Source organism: Bufo gargarizans, chromosome 2 (assembly GCF_014858855.1).
Source record: "Bufo gargarizans isolate SCDJY-AF-19 chromosome 2, ASM1485885v1, whole genome shotgun sequence".
Lineage (NCBI taxonomy): Eukaryota > Metazoa > Chordata > Amphibia > Anura > Bufonidae > Bufo > Bufo gargarizans.
Genome location: NC_058081.1, coordinates 675,608,404 through 675,628,677, shown reverse-complemented (window position 1 = coordinate 675,628,677; position 20,274 = coordinate 675,608,404). Strand labels below are relative to the sequence as shown.

At 43.3% G+C, this 20,274-nt stretch overlaps 1 protein-coding gene across 2 annotated transcripts in view; it reads left to right on the top strand.

The window, feature by feature from the left end:
• LOC122928944 (nicotinamide N-methyltransferase-like) overlaps nucleotides 1-12,238 on the top strand; it is a 35,678-nt gene extending 23,440 nt beyond the window's left edge. Inside the window, exon 4 of one of the 2 annotated variants that reach the window (XM_044282290.1) lies at nucleotides 11,519-12,238. In XM_044282290.1, the coding sequence (XP_044138225.1) occupies nucleotides 11,519-11,565 (47 nt within the window). In that variant the 3' untranslated portion in view covers nucleotides 11,566-12,238. Of the gene's footprint in view, nucleotides 1-6,527; nucleotides 8,052-11,518 lie in introns of those variants that run through there. The other variant, XM_044282289.1, reaches the window with a different exon arrangement.
• Nucleotides 12,239-20,274: the final 8,036 nt, after the last annotated feature.

The window sequence follows — 20,274 nt, the reverse complement described above, 5'->3', positions numbered from 1 at the left end:
GGTTTTTAGTAGTTGTTGCAAATACAGGACAGATACAACACATCCCCACAATACATCATGGTTTCCTCCTCTCTGTCCCGGAGACAACCGAGAAGTAATCAAATTATCTCTCAGGACGAAGGGAAATCGCCAATACACATGTGGAGACAACAGGACATACATCACCATTTAAACACACAATGGGACAATAGAGACACACCCAGCATATTCCTCCCCTCTGTCTATCCACCCAACTATCTCCCAAGCTGACAAGTTACACTTATTATAAATTGTTACAACTTTGTGAGTTTACATTGTCCATACATATAACTTACATCAATTTAAACAGTATAACTTGGGGACAAACCTATCCAAAATTCACTTGAATAGGTTCAGGGGTTTAAAAAGTTAGTATGGGCCATAATCCTGAAGCAAGAGGCTTTTAAACAGCCCCCTCCAAAACACCGTGGCGAGGTTTGTTTCGCACATTAATCTGCTCAGCTCCTCCTATAACATGCCGCTTTCATCTCAGACACCATTTTCAACATAACACATTTTCTTTAAACCTAGTACCCCAGCACTGCAAAGCACCAGTGCGAACCACTGAGCCACCATACTGCCCAGGGGTGTAGCTAAAGGTTCATGGGCCCTAGTGAAAGAGTTCAGCTTCGGACCCTCTTTCCCTCAGTGCTTTGTGGCCAGGGGCAGGGAAGTACATACCCTTCGTTCTGGCCGAGGAAAAATTTAAAGGGCAGCTCCACCGCCATGCTAAATTCTAGACATACCCCCTTGCTTCCAGGTGTAACTTGACCAGCATGCACTTTTTATAGTACCAGTGTCTTCTTATGCACCACAAGGGTCTTTGTGCTCCCTCAGGCTACTGGGCCTGCTACCTCTGCACCCCCTATAGCTACTCTACTGATGGTGCCCACTGTGCTGCTTGTGACTATATGGACAAAACCATTGGGACACACTTCTCAGGCAGTAAATTCAGGTAATTTATTCAGTCTCATTGCCACAGGTATATAAAATCAAGCACGCAGTCTTCTTTTACAAACAAAGTGGATAGTTCTAAAGATCAGGTTGAATTTGAATAATCTAGAGAAGAGCAAATTTATTTTTATTCGTTTTGGGTCTGATTTGAACGTATCGGTCAAAAATGTTGATGTGGCTCAAAAACTGTTTTACCGGAATCAAAGTGCTCCGAATGGCCTGAAAATTGGTACATGGCATGCTGAGGTCTCCCAGAACTCATTTTTTTTTCTATCTTCTTATCTTTTAATTTTTGTTTTCAAATGTTTCTCTTTTAATTTTAAGCTCTTTTTCATAATGATAGTAATAGTAAATAATATTAGAGTGAACCAAAACTAGGGGAGGGTCAGAAACACAGAACAAATGCAAATCTTTCCATTATACCCTATCTCTGTGGAGGGTCTACTCCTGGATTTGGCTCACAATCAGTGATGGAAATCACTGACCAAACACTGACTGTGTGAATAAGGTCTGATACTGAAGTACATGAGGGTACTCATAGCCACATAAAAATGTCTGAAATTTGCACATACTCTCTTGGACATAGCCAACATCTTCTACAAGCCACAATACATGTTAAAAAAAAAGTGTTGCATTGCTAAATTGATCATGTGCACCATGCATGAGCATGCGTTATTTTCCAAAATGCAGTGCAGCCACAATGTTCCTGCCATTGTTACTGTCCACCTTGCTAAGTTGTAGTTAACTGGAAGACATTCTGCAGAAAATGTAATGCACATTAGCAACTGGTCCACTATGTGGCTTCTCTCGTCCAGGCTAATCAGTTCTCTTGGCAACTCTTGTGCTTCACATATATAAGGAGGGAGGCGGGGTGGAAGCCATGCTCTGCCCTATTTCTGTTATGGAAAGGAGGATGACTATGGAGGATGATGTAAAAGAGGTAGATATGTGGCTGGTGTGGGAATCAGACCGACTCAGATTTGAAGGTTTCAATAGGCCCTTGCCTTGTTGCTGTGATGGTGTGCTGCTGCTTTGGAAAATATTGACCCAGTGGGCTAGGGCAGACATGATTTATACACCAGGTTTCAATGATGGACCGTACCTTGCTACACAGTGACAATTTCAAGTCTATGTATCTAACAAAAATCACCACCAGCTGATATGGTGGGGGTATGCGTGGTGGTCAGGAAAAAAGCCCTTTTTTCCTGACCACCATGCATACCCCCACCATGCTATGCTAAATGATAAGTATTATAGCTTTCCATTATTTATTGTTGATGAATTTCATGCACTTTAACCCCATAGGGACACAGCCTTATTTCACCTTAAGGACCAGGCCATTTTTTGCAAATCTGACCACTGTCACTTTAAGTGCTAATAACTTTAAAACGCTTTGACTTATCCAGGCCGTTCTGAGATAGTTTTTTTTTCATCACACATTGTACTTCATGACACTGGTAAAATGAAGTAAAAAAAATTAATACCTAATTTACCAAAAAATTGGAAAAATTTGCAAATTTCAAAGTTTCAGTTTCTCTACTTCTGTAATACATAGTAATACCCCCAAAAATTGTGATGACTTTACATTCCCCATATGTCTACTTCATGTGTGAATTATTTTGGGAATGATATTTTACAAGGCTTAGAAGTTTAGAAGCAAATCTTGACATTTTTCTGAAATTTACAAAAACCGAATTTTTAGGGACCAGTTCATGTCTGAAGTCACTTTGCGAGGCTTACATAATAGAAACCACCCAAAAATGACCCCATCTAAGAAACTACACCCCTCAAGGTATTCAAAACTGATTTTACATACGTTGTTAACCCTTCAGGTGTTGCACAAGAGTTATTGGCAAACGGGGATGAAATTTGAGAATTTCATTTTTTTTCCTAATTTTCCATTTTAACCCATTTTTTCCACTAACAAAGCAAAGGATAACAGCCAAACAAGACTGTATCTTTATTGCCCTGACTCTGCCGTTTACAGAAACACCCAATATGTGGCCGCAAACTACTGTACGGCCACACAGCGGGGCGTAGAGTGAAAGGTGCAGCGTTTGGTTTTTGGAAGGCTGATTTTTATGGACTGGTTTATTTACACCATGTCCCATTTGAAGCCCCCTGATGCACCCCTAGAGCAGAAACTCCCTATAAGTGACCCCATGTAAGAAAGTACACCCCTCAAGGTATTCAAAACTGATTTTACATACGTTGTTAACCCTTTAGGTGTTGCACAAGAGTTATTGGCAAATGGGGATGAAATTTGAAAATTTCATTTTTTTGCCTTATTTTCAATTTTAACCCATTTTTTCCACTAACAAAGCAAGGGATAACAGCCAAGCAAGACTGTATCTTTATTTTCCTGACTCTGCCGTTTACAGAAACACCCAATATGTGGCTGTAAACTACTGTACGGCCACACAGCGGGGCGTAGAGTGAAAGGTGCGCCGTTTGGTTTTTGGAGGGCTGATTTTTATGGACCGGTTTATTTACACCGTGTCCTATTTCAACCCTCCGATGCACCCCTGGAGTAGAAACTCCCTAAAAGTGACCCCATTTTGGAAACTATGGGTAAGGTGGCATTTTTTAGGGGGACTATTTTTAGGGTTCATATGATTTTTGGTTGCTCTATATTACATTTTTGTGAGGCAAGGTTACCAAAAATTGAAATTCTGAAATTTCATCTCCATTTGCCATTAACTGTTGAGGAACACCTAAAGGGTTAATAAAGTTTGCATAATCAGTTTTGAATACCTTGAGGAGTGTAGTTTCTTAGATGGGGTCACTTTTAGGGAGTTTTTACTCTAGGGGGGCATCAGGGGGGCTTCAAAAGGGACATGGTGTCAATAAAAAAGGCCATCAAAATCGACCTTCCAGAAACCATGTCGGTCCTTTCCTTTTGCGGCCTCCCTTTTACTGATACAGCAGTTTACGACCACAAATGTGGCATTTATGTAAACTGCAGTATCAGGGTAAAAATATAACTTTTGTTTGGTTGTTAACCCTTGTTTTGTTACCGGAAAAAACGGATTGAAATGGAAAAGTGCACAAAATTGCGTTTTTGGCAACTTTTTTTTATTTTTTTTAACCATGTTAATCTGGGGGGTTAGATCATGGGATATTTTTATAAAGGAGATTCTTACGGACGCGGCGATACCTAATAAGTCTACTTTCTTTTTACAATTATTTTGGTTTTTGACTATATTATACATTTTTTGTATCTCTAAAGTCTAAGTGTTTTTTTATTTATTTTTTATCCGGTTATCTTATCTGGGGGCTCATTTTTTGCGGGACAAGCGGACGGTTTTATTGGCACTATTTTGTTATGTAAGGTGACCCCAAAAAAACTTTTTTTTGCACTTTTTTAATTTTTTTTTCCTTGATCGTGTTAATCTAGGGGGTTAGGTCATGGGGTATTTTTATAGAGGAGATTATTACCGACGCGGCAATACCTAATATGTCTACTTTAAATAAATGATTTTAGTTTTTTTGGGTGTCATGTCTGAGAACCAGTTTTTTTATCCGATGTCAGTGCTAAATTGGGATATAAATTTAGTACTCCATGGAAGTGTGATACTCCCTGAAGCAACCAATAATTCAGAGGCCCGGATGATCGGGGCACGTGTCACATTGAGTAGTGGTGTCCTTCCGTATCCCCCTCCTGTGACACACTCTGCACCTTTTTTGGGTTCATCCCTTCTTTCCAGTATGGGGGACCACACCTGGAAAGTGTTGGCCAGGGACGATCCGGGCGCCTACAGTTCCCGAGGTACTCCGGCCTGCTCTTTCCCCGTCCGAAAAGATCAGGGCCTTGAGGACTGCATCATAGAACTGGAGGAATGTTCCTGTGCTGCCAGCGCTTCGGGATAGTACAAAAGAGTTGTACATGGCAACCTGTACCAAGTAGACCACAACTTTTTTGTACCATGCCCGGGTTTTGCGCATGGCGTTATATGGCTTGAGGACTTGATCAGAGAGATCAACTCCTCCCATATACCAATTGTAGGCGACGATACAATCGTGCTTGAGGACCGTTGCCGTGGTACCTCGCACAGGGACAGGGGTGATGCCGTTACCATGAATTGTGGACAGCATAAGGACATCCCCCTTGTCCTTATACCTGACCAGCAACAGGTTTACAGTGGTAAGGGCACGGGTCTCACCCCTGGGGATAGGTACCTGGAGGGGGAGGGCAGGGAGGCCACCTTGATTTTTCCGCACGGTCCCACAAGCGAACATGGATCTGGCGGCAAGGGACTGGAACAAGAGGATACTGGTATAAAAGTTATCCACGTACAGGTGATAACTCTTATCCAGCAGTGGGTACATAAGGTCCCACACAAGTTTCCCGGTAACACCCAGGGTGGGGGGACATTCTGGGGATTGAATCCGGGAATCTCGCCCCTCGTATATACGAAATTTGTAAGTGTACCCTCACAAATTTTGTATAGCTTCATGCCATACTTCGCCCGCTTGGAGGGCACATACTGGCGGAAAATGAGTCTCCCCTTGAACGCATTTAGAGACTCATCAACCGCGACCTCCCTTCCAGGTACATAGGCCTCCATGAATTTGGCCCCAAAGTGATCGATGACCGGCCGTATCTTATGCAGATGGTCATGGGCAGGATCACCTCGGGGGGACATGCTGCATTATCGGAATAATGCAGACATTTCCAGATGGCCTCAAACCGGGAGCGTGTCATGGCAATACTGTAAAGTGGGGTCTGGTATAGGACATCCCCACTCCAGTAAAGCCTGACACTGGGTTTCTTGACCAGGCCCATATGCAGCACGAGGCCCCAAAATGTCCTCATTTCCCCTCCACTGTGACGCGTAGAAAACATCTTAGGTTGGATCTGCTTGACATGCCAGTAACGTTGGAAACCATCAGGACCATCAAGGTTAAATTTTTTCTCATCAGAGAATAAAACTTTCTTCCACCTTTGAATGTCCCATGTTTGGTGCTCTCTTGCAAAGTCCAAATGAGCAGTTCTGCGGCGTTCAAGGAGATGAGGTCTTTGAAGACTTTTTTTTGTTTTTGAAGCCCTTCAGTCTCAGATGCCATCTGATGGTTATGGGGCTGCAGTCAGAACCAGTAAGGGCCTTAATTTGGGTTGAGGATCATCCAGTGTCTTGACGGACAGCCAATTGGATCCTCCGGCTCAGTGATGAATTTTTTTGGGGTCTTCCACTTTTTTGTTCCATAACCCTCAGGATCATTTAAGAATTTAAGAAATTCCAAATGACTGCCTTACTGCGTCCCACCTCAGAAGCGATGACGCGCTGTGAGAGACCCTGCTTTTGCAGTTCAACAACCCGACCACGTTCAAAAAGGGAGAGTTTTTTTGCCTTTGCCATCACAACGTGTGACTACATGACAGAAGGTGAAAAATGAATCCACATCTTTGCACAGATTTGGCCTTTTAAAGGCATGTGGTCCTAAACTTTTGATCAGCTGAAAAACAGCCTGTTTCATTTTATTTTGTTTTCATTAAATTGAATGCTCAAAAAATGTTTTGTCTCACTCCCATTTCTTCTTGTTGCATGTTGAAGCTCTACTTGGAACCTTGTTAAGATCCAGCCATGCGGGGGCGGAGCCTGCAGCCGTGCTGAATAGCCGTGTGAAAACAGAGCTCCGTTGTAAAAGTGCCCTTACAGCCTGGATTTCAGCGTGATTCGGCCTAACTATGGTGAAGATCGGAGGCTCTAAAGCAGGGGAATCTGCCGCTCAAGCGAAACCTGCTATATCAAGCGGCAATATGGACAAGTTTATAAAAAAAGTCTGCAGCTACCTACGCCAACAGAGAAGCTAAGATGGCGCCGGCGTCTCCACATGCGGCCAGCAGAAAACAAGGAGACTCGTCTCTCGGCGCACAAGGAGGTGAGGATGATTCTGACACCCTCCCGATCTCCCGTTCTTACCTCAGAGACACTCTGACTGCTTCGCTGGCGTCTGCGCTGGAACCAATAAGCACTGATATCGGCGCGATAAAACAGGACGTTCGCCTTATAGGCCGTAGAGTGGAGGTGCTGGAAGAGACACAAATAGCCCTGTTAGACCATCAAACGGCAGTGGCACAAAAGTTGCAAGCAGTACAATTGAATCTGAACTCAATCTACAGCTCCTTAGAAGATCAGGAGAACAGAGGCCGCCGCAACAACCTTCGCTTTAGAGGGATACCTGAAACAGTTGCCCAGGGAGACATCCCCAACACTATAGTACAAATATGCTCTTCCCTGCTGGGCCCTGATTCAGTACATGAGATTTTGCTAGAAAGAGCTCACAGAGCCTTGAAGCCCAAGCCTGCCCCTTCAGCACCACCCAGAGATGTCATCTGCAAATTTCTAAGCTAATTAAAGCCAGAGATATGCAAGTGGTGCAGTGGGATGGCCATGAGATCCTTGTCTTTCAGGACTTAGCTCAATCCACATTGAGGAAAAGAAGAACCCTTAAGCCATTAACAGATTGGCTCAGGAGGAACAACACCATGTACAGATGGACTTTTCCCTTTGGCCTCACATTTGTTTATGATGGCCGCAGGATGTCTATTTCTTCTTATCTGGATCTGGACTCAGTCTACAAACATCTGAACATCGCTCCACTGGATATCCAGGACTGGGACCCAGTTCAAGATTTATGCGGACTACCTGCTCTCCCTCCTATTGAAGCTTAGGACAAACAACATACACCCAAACAGCAAAGAAACAGAAGAGGAAACCAGAAAACCACCCCGAGAAGACTTCCTATGGGAGAATAATAATCCACCAATATACAGATGGTCATGAGGTCTCGTATTATCTGGACTTTCTCCACCCACTGCAATATCTCCCTCTCTTTATTTCCATTTTTGTCCTATTTTTCTCCTTCTTGCTATTGATATCTATATCCCCTCCTCGGTCTAACCGGACCACCCTCTTGGTATAAGAGCACTGAAACTGAACTGTTTTCTTTCCCCTACCTTTCCACTAGAATATTATTTCACATTCCTACTTCTATCCTACACTTATATCTAATTTTTTCTTTATTCCACCCTATTTTATTTCAGTCCGCCCCACCGCAGTGACAGAATATTTTTTTTCTGATCACTGCAAAAACACCGTAAAATCACTGCAGCGCTATAAAGATAACTTTTGAGCTTTTTGGATCTTTATTAGCGATCGCAGCTTTTATTTTTGCAGAGGTTTTTTCATCCACATTGATTGATGCGAATGAAGAAATCTGTGCCGTTAATTTTTTATTTCAGCCCAGAGGCTGAACGGAAAAAAAAAAAATCTCATTACCCGTATGCTCAATATAAGGCCTCATGCACACGACCATGCAGTTTTTTGCGGTCTGCAAACCGTGGATCTGCAAAAAACGGAAGGCGTCCGTGTTGTCTTCTGCAATTTGCAGAACGTAATGGGCGCCGGCAATATAAATGCCTATTCTTGTCTGCAAAGCGCGGACAAGAATAGGATATGTTATATTTTTTTAGCGGGGCCGCGGAACGGAGCCACGGATGCGCACAGCACACGGAGTGCTGTCCGCATCTTTTGCGGCCCCATTTAAATGAATGGGTCCGCATCCGAGCCGCCAAAACGGCAGCTCATATGCGGACCCAAACAACGGTCGTGTGCATGAGGCCTAAGGAGAATAGCAGAAACTCCTAATGCTGGCCATACATGTTCGCTGAGGGGCATATTGAGTCCATGAAAGATTGAACTTTTTGTCACAAGTTAGCGGAAAGGGAGACTTTGTGAGAAAAAAATAAAATAAAATCTATTTCCGCTAACTTGTGCCAAAAAATAAATCTGATATGAACTCGCCATGCCTCTCCGGAATACCTTGGGGTGTCTTCTTTCCAAAATGGGGACACATGTGGGGTATTTATACTGCCCTGGCATTTTAGGGGCCCTAAAGCGTGAGAAGAAGTCTGGAATCCAAATGCCCTCCTAAAAGGTACTCGTTGGACTTTCGGCCCCTTTACGTACCTAGGCTGTAAAAAAGTGTCACACATGTGGTATCGCCGTACTGAGAAGAAGTAGGACAATGTGTTTTGGGGTGTATTTTTACATATACCCATGCTGGGTGAGAGAAATATCTCTGTAAATTGACAACTTTGTATAAAAAAATAGAAAAAGTTGTCATTTAGGCCTCATGCACACGACTGTTGTGTGCATCCGTGGCCGTTGTTCCGTTTTCCGTGATTTTCTGTGGACCCCATGACTTTCAATGGGTCCGTTGAAAACTCGGAAAATGCACCGTTTGACATCCGCGTCCGTGAACCGTGTTTCTTGTCCGTCCAAAAAAATATGACCTGTCCGATTTTTTTGACGGACAACGGTTCGCGGACCCATTCAAGTCAATAGGTCCGTTGAAAAACACGGAAGCACATCCGATTGTCATCCGCGTCCGTTTTATTTTTCTTGTTTGCCATGGCAAAATTGTCTACCAGAACTTGTGCCAATAAAATAAGATAAAAAACTGATACAGGAAGTTTAATATCACAGGATATGCAAATTGCTAGGCACCTGAGGTGAAATTGCAGACTGGGGAGACATTGCTGTCTGGCTACTGTGATTTCTCTTTTTGCCTATATTCACTTTGGAGGCCCCAAAAATACCAAGGTGGAAAGTAGACAAGTTAATATGTCTGGTGCAGGAGAGGCCACAACTGTGGGACACCCATTCCCAAAACTACCAGGACCGTGTCCGTAAAGATGCTGCGTGGGAGCAGGTGGCCCGTCAGCTGAGGCGTGAAGAATGGGCCAAAGCAGATGGCCGTGGCCGTGCAGCTTTAGGTAAGTGCCAGCAATGTCGTTGTACTGTCCTTGCCTAGTCTGTCCCTATAAAATTATGTAGCTATAATTTCCATGCGGTCAGAAGAATTTTTATTTTGGGGTCCAGCTTCATTTGGCTTCAAACCTACACATGGTTTATGGATCTGTCGTGCACTAAATACTATACCCCATATCTTTTCTGCAAAATGGCGGAGCCTACCTTTGCTCCAGCAAACAGTACTCCTGTCACAAACCTGTATGTGCACTTGTTATTTTGTGTCCCTTTTATAATTGAGCATCTTATTTAGTTGTCTCAATGTCATATTCTAAATTCATGAAGGACAAATGGCTTGCACAACTCATCTCCTCCTTCCTGAACTTATTGTTCATTAGTATCCCTACACCTGCAGTACAGTACCATGTGCTGCTAAATTCGGCCTTTTCTTCAATTTTTCACAGTTGCCATTTTTTTTTTTTATGTTGCCCTTTACTATTTCTCGAGATATATTTTCATTGTTTAAACTGGCTTTTTTTTTTGTCAAGCAAACAAAAACACGTTGGAACAGCTGCCGGGACCAGTTTCGCCGGGAAATGAATTCCCAAATGTGCAGTGGTGAAGGGGGTTCCAAAAAACGCCCCTACATATACACTCAACAATTGCAGTTTCTTCGGCCGGTCATGGATTTGAGGCCGAAAGTTTTTTTGATGTTAATAGAAGTGTTTCTCATGCTATTTATTACTACCAAATTTTTAATTATGCCATAGTGGTCGACAATAAAATGAGTAGTGTGGCGCTGCCAGGGGTGTATCTAACGGCTCATGGGCCCTGGTGCAAGAGTTCAGCTTTGGCCCACCTTCCCTCAGTGCATTGTGTGTCTTCTAATGTGGTACAAGTGTAATCGGGAAGGGAGATGGCCCGTGCACCCTGCACGCATTGTCTCCTCATTCAGTTGTTCGTCATGGTGGTTGTTTGTTTTTCCTCGCCCAATATGATCTTGTGTTGTTATCCTGTGTATATCGGTAATAATTAAAAAAATTGAACGAGAAGCCTGTTTTTTGGGATGCCCAGAATAGCGTAGCCTTTTTTTAAAGTTTGGTGTATAGTTCATAATTGTTGGTACATACATGCAAATTTGATTATGGTGGTTTTAGGTTTCGGTACCTCTTCGGAACTGAAATTGACAGTTACAATTTTTTTTTTTTTTTTGGTCAAAACCACAATATATAGTTTTTGTAAAAAATGTATTAATATAGAATAAAAAGCAAACTTAAACCACTTTATAAAATAGAGCATACTGATGCGCCAACAGTGTTCGTACAGCTGAATTGTAACTACTACTACCAAAATGGCCTTGGACTGCGTGCTAAATTAAATTTTTTAGGAATTTATGATTTATTAAATTAACATTACATCTGGATGGTAGGCAGTTCAAAGCTGTCCAGATATAGAAGAGACGATCTGAATTTCAGCACTGATTTTGGTCCATGAATGTGTATAACTTGTTTTGTGCTTCCCAGATTCAAAAGGCAATCATATGTTTCAGTAGTTTGAAATTTTGCATTGTCAGCTAATTGACCTTGTAAAATATATTTGAACAAATGAAAAATTGTATTATAAAATTTCTTATAAAAATGACATTTCAGAGTAATAAATTTGCGATGTATGCATGCGCCACGTATATCTTGTTCACACAAAGTTGTTTTGTTTAAGTTAAATAAATGCAATTTTGGAACTGTTGTAGTCAAATGAGGTAATTTATGTTTTGATGTCATTTTCCCATACAGTACTGTGGACAGTCTGGAACAGCCTGAAGACTCAGAGGAGGCATTAAGTGGCGAATTATCGCCAGTTTTTTCCCCGGCCACTAGCCCTGCGCCAACGCCAGCTGAGGAGCAGGACGAGCCATCCCAGGCTGAGGCCTCCAGATCTCCACGCAGTCCATCACCTTTACAGTATCCGCAGCCCAGGAGACGCCGCAATGTCCCTTAATCTTCCTCTGGGCAAGCAACTCGGGAGGCTATAGATGCCCGAGTTATTGAATTCCTTGCCCAGAGGAGGAGTGATGGCATTGAGGAGTCGACGATGAGGGGCCTAGCCAATATCTTGAGACAAGTCCCCGTGGCTAGACATCCCGAATGCGTGGCATCACTCGCCCTGGTCATCCAAATGTATGCCTCCAATTATCAAGGAGACATACATACCCAAATGAATGACCTACGGCGGAAAATCCTCAATATTCCACCGCATGTACCTGACCCCGGCTATTACCAGCCTCAAATGCAGCCTCAAGGGCCATCTTTCCCACAGCAGCCAACTTACCAGCGTTTCGAAACCCCAACTCCATCCAATATTCCTCCAAGGATGGCAACTCGAGCCAATGATCCTGGCCAGGTGCGGCCACAAACTGCATATCAGCCTGGGCCATTTACCAGAGAACTATTCGACCTCTAATCTATTAATTTGTGCAAATTATTAGATTTTTGATGTGTTAATGCTTGATTCTTATTGGGTTAAATATTTGTGTTCCATAAAACAAATTGAACAGAATTTTTTTATTTCCTTGTCTGTTTTTATATTAAACAAACCAACATTTACAGTTCATAAACACATTTCATACACACATATAGATGCACACGAGGTCACAATATACATAATATTTATTTGGTAGGGACAGATTACGTTTAGGGTATTATGTGAACATGAGGTATTAGAAGATTTTTTGGCCAATAACATAAATTTCTAATGATGTGAATGGGGGTGACAGTTTCATTCAAACATCATTAGTATGGATATGTACGTTAAAAAAAAAAAGGCGAAAAAACCTCAGCCCGCAAGCCCACGTCAAGGGTCCTCAGTCTCTTGCGAGTCCCTACACTCAACTACTGCAATAAATGTAATTAATCTATCTAGAAAATAATAAACAACTACAGAGCACAGAAGAAATTAAAAACTGCCACAAATAGCGTTCCCCTGCCATAGCAAGGACCCCTCTGGGCTGTAAAAGTAGTCTGCATAAAGTTCCCGAACTGCAATGCCTGCAGTCCCAGGTCGTCTATGCAGGATCCTTTCCAAACCCAAATATGAAGACGTAGGAAAATCTTCCAGGTCAACAGAAGAGGAAGCCTCGTGAATCCTGGTGAAGTTGTGTAGAACAACACAAGCTTGAATCACCAGGGTAGCATTTTAAAGATCCATTTGTATGGATGACAAAAACATCCTCCACTTGCTAGAGAGTATCCCAAAAGCGCAGTGAACATACCGATGGGCACGAGTCAACTGGTACTTGAAAATACACCTTTGGTCATCCAAACCACGCTTAGGAAAGGGCCGCATAACATGGGGAGTCAATGCAAACCCTTCATCCGCCACGATGACAAATGGAGCTGGCGGACCTGCATATCCAGGCAGTCTTCTGGACTCAGGCAGGGCAAGCTGGTTGGCACAAAGCCGCTCACCTATTCTAGAAGCACTAAAGATGCGAGCATCCGCAGTGCTTCCATAGGCCCCGATATCAACCATTATAAACCGGTAGTTACTGTCAGCAACAGCCATCAGCACTACCGAAAAATACTGTTTATAATTGAAGTATCGGGACCCTGAGTGTGGCGGCTTCTTCACACGGATGTGTTTACCATCCATTGCCACGATGCAGTTTGGAAACTGCGCTGAAATTTGAAAGCCCTCAGCAATCCGAACCCAATCGTCCGCCTTGGGCAGCGGCATCACCGTCTCTCGGAGTTGCTGCCAGATGACATGGCAAGTGTGACGTATAATCCGAGATATCGTCGAGGTTCCTAAAAGAAACTCAAAATGCAGGGATACAAATGAGTTCCCAGTGGCAAGGAATCTGTGGAAAAAAAAAAAACTGTAATCAGGAAATCAAAGGGAACAACAGATTCATGAATCACGTATAATGTTGTATACAAGACATGATATTAGACACCATATGTCAGTGGTTGCGAACCTATGGCACGGGTGCAGAGGCAGCACTTAGGGCCCTCTCTGTGGGCACCCACACCCTTGAAAAAGTCTTTGGTTTTACAATATACCTTCGACTTTGCAAAACATTCATCTGCGCAGGGCGCACTAGGATCAGGACAGGCAGCACTGCATGTAAGCAGGCTATTATAGCTCAATGATCAAATACATGGAAGATAAACTATATTGGACTATATATACAAACTAAGAAGACAGGGTGGCATTAGCAGGAGGTGCTCAAACCCACATGCAGTCGTGCATATATACAGGGGAGCAAATCCTGCACTTGTGGCCCGTTGCTAATGGCGATCCCCAGCAAAATGCATACGGTGGAGGATGTCCGCGGCGAACCACAAGTACCACAATAGACATCTCACACAAGGTAACAAGTGCGGATGTCATAATCAATATTACAATATAACAAAACAATAGCAAAGACAGGTGCACTCTGCAGTCTCACTAAACCCTCAAACTGATTTTAAAATTTAGAGATTAGTCAACATGTCCTACGGTGTAGAACATGTCTAAGCCCGGGCACCACGCCAAGGTTTCTCAAGTAGCCCGGGACCTAACACTCTCCTACCTGAGCCGTATGGGCAATACCAGGAGCCAGTGGGCAAATTACAGGAGCATGAGGCCGACTCACAAACAGCTCTCCAGTTACCTCCAGCATGTAGCCATGCTTGCAATGGGAGGAGGGAGGAGTCTGCGAGTCCCACTCAAGACTGGCTGATATGGCCCAGGGTTTGAGGGTTTAGTGAGACTGCAGAGTGCACCTGTCTTTGCTATTGTTTTGTTATATTGGACTATATAATTCTAGTAAAATTGCCGTGTTGTCACTTTGCGAAAAAAATGTGGGTTTTGGGTTGAACTTTGGAAACTCAGTTTGTAACCGGATCGCCATCACTGACCTTTGTCGTTTAGACTAAAATAAAAAATAAAAAAAATGGTTTATTGGAGCAAAACACTTAACAGCTACTTGGGTGTGGGCAGTACTACCACAAGTAAGTGACAACAAGTGACTTTAGCCCCTTTGAACTGCTACAAGTAATAAGAAAGATTTAGGGGAACATTATGCATGATGAGGATGTTAGCTAAAAATCAATGGGGATGGCAGCACCACAATCCACCAAAATAGTGTACAGACCGGTATCTAGGCTTCAAGGCTTCAGATAGGGATCCTGACTGAGGGACCAAATTGTCCCAGACACTACAATAATCCTCTGCACTCACCAGTAATTGATCAAAAAAGATGATTTATTCACTCAGACAGGCAGGTTACAGCCTGCTGTAACATGGCTGACTGAACGAAAAAAAAAAAAATTTTTCACAAACTACTGCCGAGTGTCTGGAGGCCGTTAGCTGAACTCAATTTTTAAAGTTGCATTAAAGTTAAAAAAACAAACAGTATTAGGAGGTTATGTGTCAGGGATTAATGGTATAAAAAAAATACAAAGAAAATTATTTCAACAAAACATTAGGGGTAAAGAAAAGTTACTTCAGCAAACAGAAGCACATGTCTAACGGCAGCGATTTTCTGTTACTGTTGATAATTTAATTTTAAAATATTGCTTACCTCAACGTGACGATGAGCCTTTCCTCAGGAGAAATGCTGCGCCTCATATTGGTGTCCATAAAGGTAAGGACAGTACTTAGAGACGACAGCAAGCGATCAAAGGTACCCACTGACATCCGACAGAAGGAACAGAACGCAGATCTTTGTAGAGGGTATGGAAGTGTCCTTTCCGGAAACGTTGTGAAACAATCGGATGGACCTAAAATCGCCGCCTTCTACTCGGTTCCTCATCCATCAAAGGAGTCCACTGTCCCCATCGCTGAGAAACAAGCCAATGCACCAAGACCTCTCCCTCAGAATCCAACATGGTGATACAGCAAAGTGAAGCAGCCAAAATAACCTCTGTACTCTGGAAAGACTACAGAAAATGGCCACAAATCCAAACTCAGGTGACCTTCATATATACCAGTATCCTGGGTGGAGTTAATAAAATTAAAAATTTTCTTAATTTCTTGATTTTTGACGGTTTGCAAAAAAAAACGACACACGGAGGCACAACGGAAGAAAAAACGGACACGGATCATGTTTTGCGGACCGAGAAAAAATACTGTCGTGTGCATGAGGCCTTACAAAGATATTTCTCACACACAGTATGGGTATATTTAAAAATACACCACAAAACACATTGCCCTACTTCTGAGTACGGCGATACCACATGTGTGACACTTTTTTAAAGTCTAGGTGCTATTTGGATTCCAAACTACTTCTCACGCTTTAGGGCCCCTAAAATGCCATGGCAGTATAAATACCACACAAGTGACCCCATTTTAGAAAGAAGACACCCCAAGGTATTACGTGAGGGGTATGCTGAGTTCATGTAAAATTTAATTTTATGTAAAATCAATGTAAAAGAAAAAAGAAAAAATTTCTGCTAACGTGCCAAAAAAATAATAATCTTCTATGAACTCGCCATGCCCCTCACGGAATACCTTGGGGTGTCTTCTTTCCAAAATGGGGTCACTTGTGGGGTATTTATACTGCACTGGCATTTTAGGGGCTCTAAAGCGTGAGAAGTAGTTTGGAATCCAAATACCTAAAAATGCCCTGTGAAATCCTAAAGGTACTCATTGGAATTTGGGCCCCTTTGCCCTTTGCACACCTAGGCTGCAAAAAAGTGTCACACATATGGTATCGCCGTACTCAGAAGAAGTAGCGCAATGTGTTTTGGGGTGTATGTTTACATATACCCATACTGTGTGTGAGAAATATCTCTGTAAATGACAACTTTAAAAAAAAATTGTACAAAATTGTCAATTCACAGAGATATTTCTCTCACCCAGCATGGGTATATGTAAAAATACACCCCAAAACACATTGTCCTACTTCTTCTGAGTACAGCGATACCACATGTGTGACACTTTTTTGCAGCCTAGGTGCGTAAAGGGGCCGAAAGTCCAACGAGTACCTTTAGGCTTTACAGGGTTGCTCACAATTTAGCCCCGCCCAAAATGCCAGAACAGTAAACACACCCCACAAATGACTCCATTTCGGAAAGTAGACACCCCAAGGTATTCACTGAGGGGCATAGTGAGTCCGTGGGAGATTTTTTATTTTTGGCCAAAAGTTAGCAGAAATGGAAACTTTATTTTTTATTTTTTTGTCTCAGAAAGTGTCATTTTCCACTAACTTGTGAAAAAAAATTAAATCATGCATGAACTCACCATGCCCCTCAGCGAATACTTTGCGGTGTCTTCTTTCTAAAATGAGGTCGTTTGTGGGGTATTTATACTATCCTGGCATTCTAGCACCTCAAGAAACATGACAGGTGCTCAGAAAGTCAGAGCTGCTTCAAAATGCGGAAATTTACATTTTTGTACCATAGTTTGTAAACGTTGTGAAGTGCCAATTTGTAAAAAAGGGCCTGGTCACTAGGGGGGTATAAACCTGTAGTCCTTAAGTGGTTAAACAGATATGACAGATATGGCCAGGGCTTAATTTCTGGCGGAACGCACCGGAACGGCGTTCCGCCACCTTTTGACATCACAGCCTGCAATGCTCCAGCATCGCAGGCTGCGATGTATCAGCGGGGAGGGACTGGGATGAGGAGCTGGGGGCCGGTGCATTCACTGTGCTCCGGCCCCGCCTCTCCAGTACAGTTATAAAATGTGTAATTCAATTAATAATGATTCATGCTGCCCCCTCTGTAGTATAACATTTAATATATCCTACTCACAGGGCCACTGTTTCATCGTAATGCAGGCCGGCCGGGCAGACAAGCGGCAGCGTCACTGACTGATGTCACGTGCCTGCCCGGCCTACTTTATGAAAGAAGCAGGCGGCACAGGCAATTGACGTCAGTCAGTCACGCTGCCACTCGTCGCCCCGGCCAGCCTGAATTAAGATGAAACTGTAGCCCTGTGAGTTGGATATATTGAATGTTATACTACAGAGGAGGCAGCATGAATCATTATTAATTGAATCACACAGATCCCTCATAACAGTGCCATCAACAGATCCTCCACCCCATAACAGTGCCATCCACAGATCCTCCACCCCATAACAGTGACATCCACAGATCCCCTATTAACAGTGCCATCCCCAGAGCCGCCATTAACAGTGCCATCCCCATCTGGGGGGTTTATTTGTTGGGCTTGACTTTTATAGCCCCCTCCAAATTTTACTTGCATCCCTGTTCTCTAAAGGGGCGGTCCTAGGGGTGGGTAGTGGCGTGGCCAGGGGAGGGGGGGAAGTTCCACCACCTTTTCTCTGAGAAAAAAAGCCCTGGATATGGCCCTAATCGGACAACATCCATTTAATCTGGTACAAATATCCCACTGGCCCAAAGTGAACCTCTATTAGACATGGTTCAAAAAGGGGGGATCAGTCCCTGAGGAAGGTCTTTTAAAACAGGGTCGACTAAGAAAGGTGATATAGCAGTCACATGGACACCAGTCCCACCAACCAATGTTTCATGTTGGGCTCCATGGTTCAGTGAGACCGTCATCAGCGTGCTATACCCCACCATTGCTGATGAGGACCTGCTGGCAGCTTCCACTAAGAGCATTGCTCTCAGAGCCAGCAGCCATTAGATCCCCCTCAAGCCAACGGTGGCGGCTTTCACATGGGGGAGTAGGAACCCGAGTGCTGATCTATAGAATTTCCCTTGCAACGACCTGACCTGATCACGCTCTCATAACTGTAATCCGGTCAGACCTTACACAGTGAGGCATATACAAAATAAACCTACATAACATTTCTAAGCTAAAAAGAAATTCCACTATAGTCATCCTATGGTAATAAACATTTCCACAACAGTTCCCTGCTCTTTGTAATATGTCCCCTGTGTTCCTTGAATCTCTTGCTGAATCTTCAGTTTCCTCAGCTTGCCCTCGTCGATTGTGGTGCTCCTTGGGTGTCATTGCCTACATGATGACACTCCATCCGTCAGCTCGATTCTTCGGGGAGTAGACTCTGAGGGAGGTCCTGATGTGGGGAGGTGTGGCGTGACAATGGACGTTTAGTTGGACATCCTTTCCATCAAAGACAAAGGTTGATCCGTAATATATCCAGGAGCTGCGATAAGGATGCGATCATCTGCACGTGCCTGGGCGATCTGATCGATCAAACAGCAGAAACATCTCACCAGGATATATAGGATAAAGAGAAAAAAGAACAACATGAGGATATATACTCCTACTTTCTTCAACCAGTTACCTATGGAAAACAGGAAATCTCCAAAACCACCCAAAGCCTTGAAAGGATTCCATCCCTCATTAGCTATAGCCCTAGTTCTGCCCTGAAGTACAGTTACCTTATCCATATGGGCCTGGACTTTATCACTTGTATCTGCGATCCAAGTACAGCAGTCCTCTACTAAAAACTCACAGAAACACCCCTTTAGAAGCTAAAAGATAATCCAGCACCATCTTTTCCTGTAAGACGAGGGTTGGGTTGATGCACCTGTTGGCAAAGGAAACAAGAGCGAAATATCCTCATAATTAATGTTTAATTTCTCAATCAGTTTTGACACATATTCCTCTTGTATCTGCTGCAAGTCTCCAGGCATCAGAATTAATGGAATCATTGTCCATGAGGTTGGGAAGGGTCTTCCCATCAAACTACTACTCTTCCCTTTGACCATAGACCGTTAGTGTCTTTGGTCAACCCTTGAACCTCACAATAAGCGGTGTCTGCTGATGTTACAAATGATTGGAGCTGGGACAACATTATGTTATTTTCAGGTGCTAGCAGGGAATTTACAAAAACTTTGGTCGCGCAATTTTGTGTGACACGGGAGGCTGCTTTTGTCTGCTAACCTGTTCCCCTGGGCAACTAGTGTTATTGAAGTTGTGTGTGCCTGACCCTTAATGACTGCAATGGCCTCTGTGAATTGAATTGCTGCAAGGAGATTTGAAATGAGTTGTGCATGTGCTACTGGCTTGCCTGTCGCTTTAGTGAACCCTCTATGCTGCAATATTACCCGAAAATCATGACACACCGAAAATGCGAATCTAGAGTCTGTGTACACATTTACTCGCTTGCCAGCCATAATTTCGCAAGTTCTGCAGCTTGTGCTGATGAGACAGCAACTGGCATGGCCTTAAGAACTCTATCGGGCAATTGTACAACTGCATAACCAGCATGAAATGTGTGATCATCTGGTCGGGTGCAGGAGCCATCTACAAAAAAATCTTTTGCATCAGGAAAAGGAACACTTTGTAGGGTGGGGCAGGGGCTGGTAGCTATGTGAATTTGTTCTTCACATTTATGTTGTTCTAAAATCTCATCTTGTGGTCCCTTTAGGCCTAAATGAGAGTTCAAAAACAACATTGGTGCAGTTGTTGGAGCACAATAATGGACCTGGATCCCTAGGGTGGTGGTAAGGATAACATCATATCCTGCCAACCTTTGGGCAGTTATGTGTTGTGTGGACATATTTTTTAAAAGGTGTAGGACAGAGTGTGATGTGTACAGTGTGGTATTGTGTCCCAGTTTGATCGAGCTTGTCAATTCTACAGCCATTGCACATGCTGCCAATGTCCTGAG